This window comes from Mandrillus leucophaeus, unplaced genomic scaffold (genome assembly GCF_000951045.1).
Source record: "Mandrillus leucophaeus isolate KB7577 unplaced genomic scaffold, Mleu.le_1.0 Scaffold379, whole genome shotgun sequence".
NCBI lineage: Eukaryota > Metazoa > Chordata > Mammalia > Primates > Cercopithecidae > Mandrillus > Mandrillus leucophaeus.
This window is the reverse complement of record NW_012104020.1, coordinates 1,780,684-1,783,168: the sequence shown is the minus strand read 5'-3', so window position 1 is coordinate 1,783,168 and position 2,485 is coordinate 1,780,684. Positions and strand designations below refer to the sequence as shown.

Here is a 2,485-nt window from a genome sequence, read left to right as displayed (position 1 = left end):
TTCAAGAAGAAAAATATCAGGGAGTACTGAAAAAGAACAATTATATAAAGAAAGAGAAATTAATCTAAATAGCAACCGAAAACCCTATAAGAATGTATCAGCAGTCCATCAAAAAACAAGTAGCTACAAGCTTGACACTAATTCAAAGTCAGTATTTTCTTCTGACTGACAGACTCAGGGAAAGACAAGCCAAAAATGAAAGTTACTTTATCCACCACATAGGAAAAGAAATTTGTCATCCATAACATAAATTGCTAAAACCTAACAGCATTTATTTTTAGATAAAAAGAGTATTAAGGAGAGCTGGTAAAAACAATTCATTACAAAGTAAGTTTTGTGTGTGTATGTATGTTTAAGTCTGGCATTCATTTTCAAAAACTGACTTGCTCTTTTTCCAGGCAAAAATATGTACTTTTGGAACAAGTAAAAAATTATAATAACATGAAAAAACAATATTTATGAAGAAGTGTAAGCTTAAACATAGTTCTAGCCATAAAAAGTCTGACCCTATTGCAAAACATCAAACTTGGAAATTTGCCAATATTATAGGAAACACTTTACAAATGAGTGTGTTCCCTAATCCTGCAATTCTAATTTAGGAATTTATTGTGAGGAAATCACGATGGATACACGCAAAGGCTTTACTATGTATAATAGTAAAAACAGAACATAATCCAAAAGGCCAACACTAGGGAAATGGTTACATAACTTATGGTTTATCTTTATTATGGAATATATGCACCATTTATTTTAGAAAAACAAACAAAAAAATCAAATTACATGGGGAAAAGCTTGGACTACTGAAGAGTAAACAATGTTACAGAATTTGTAGTAATGTGTGATTTCAACTTTTTGTGTTGTTGAACTATCCGTACTTTCTAAAATGAGCACTACAAAAGGCATTTATAGCTTTTGTTATTTAAAGTTACTTCAAAAAAATCTTGCCACTTCTTCCTCAAAGCACTTAGCAAATGAAATACAAAAACACTGGAAAACTAGTTTTTCACATTATTTTGTAAACATATTTTACTAATAATTTTAATGCTATTTTATTACCTAGCAAGTATTTGTAATTTACAAAAAAAAAATTGATTTAAGAAAAGTATTTAGAAGCTCGTGTTATCATATTGAGAGCAATGACTAAGCCCGTCTTTTCAGTCTCAACAACTCATCTAATTCATCAGGAGCTCTTATTACATTCAGTTTCATCCTGTCTGTTTCCCTCTGTAGAGAATTGGCGCACGCACTGGCCGGGTGCGGTGGTGGCTCATGCCTGTAATCCCAGCACTTTGGGAGGCGGAGGAGGGCAGATCATGAGCTCAGGGGATGGAGGCCATCCTGGCTACATGGTGAAACCCCATCTCTACCAAAAATACAAACAAATAAACCAGGCATGGTGCCACACGCCTGTAGTCCCAGCTACTTGGGAGGATGAAGCCAGAGAATCACTTAAACCCGGGAGGCAGAGGCTGCAATGAGCCGACATCGAGTCACTGCACTCCAGCCTGGGCGACAGAGCGAGACTCATCTCAAAACAACAACAAAAAAATCACATTAAGGTAACAATTAAGTGATGTGAAATAGTCAGCAGCATGGGATCTTTCCTAATTATGGCTGGAACAGTTGCAATTCCTTTTCTATTGAAAAGAGTCATTAGGAAAATAAAATGAATTAGCACGGACAAGGCACTTATTATAATAAACATAAAATGTTGGTTACATAAGTAAATGAATTAATAAACATGGAAAACCACATAATGCACATACATTCAATACCTACTTTCGAAGGTGGTCATGTTCTTTCAAAAATAGCTCAGTTCTTCTGTTGTTTACTCCAGACCCACTTTTATATGATCTGGAACAAAAGAGAAAATTTAAAAACATTTTTGGCAGAGAATACAAAATCAGATTAAGTGACTGACCCTAGTGATCTTGAAAGTAGAAAAATTGAGCCTCTCCACAGTTTTGAATGAACAATGAAAGTGCATAATCCTTTGCATTTCCCTCTGAAAAATGTTATTATAAGTAGATAAATATTAATGCCTCTGCCTCTCTAATTTAGGCCTCACAGTTTACAATATTTTTCACCAAAATAACTCAACATTCTGAAACAACCCACCAAAAAAAATCTTACTTTTCCTTTACCTCCTATCTCTGATATCTTCATATTTCTCCAAGTGGAAGTAAAACTTAGGACTGATTTAGTACATAGCACACAGGGTGGGAAAGCTGTTGAAATGAAATGTTTTCTTTCACAATAATACATGTAGTCCACCATCTGAAGCCTAAGGAACACTGAAATCAAGCTAAAGATTTGCTCATCTTGGCACACTTAAGGATAACCGTTTTGGTCTTCAGTGCATTGAAGCTGACAAAAAAATTACTCTTGGGCCGGGCGCGGTGGCTCACACCTGTAATCCCAGCACTTTGGGAGGCCAAGGCGGGTGGATCACGAGGTCAGGAGATCGAGACCATCCTGGCTAACA

The 2,485-nt window shown here is 35.6% G+C and overlaps 1 protein-coding gene across 1 annotated transcript in view; it reads right to left on the bottom strand.

Moving 5' to 3' along the window:
- GOSR1 (golgi SNAP receptor complex member 1) overlaps nucleotides 1-2,485 on the bottom strand; it is an 82,368-nt gene that overhangs the window by 56,872 nt on the left and 23,011 nt on the right. Inside the window, exon 5 of the mRNA XM_011990386.1 lies at nucleotides 1,780-1,854. Within this exon, the coding sequence (XP_011845776.1) occupies nucleotides 1,780-1,854 (75 nt within the window). The remainder of the gene's footprint in view (nucleotides 1-1,779; nucleotides 1,855-2,485) is intronic.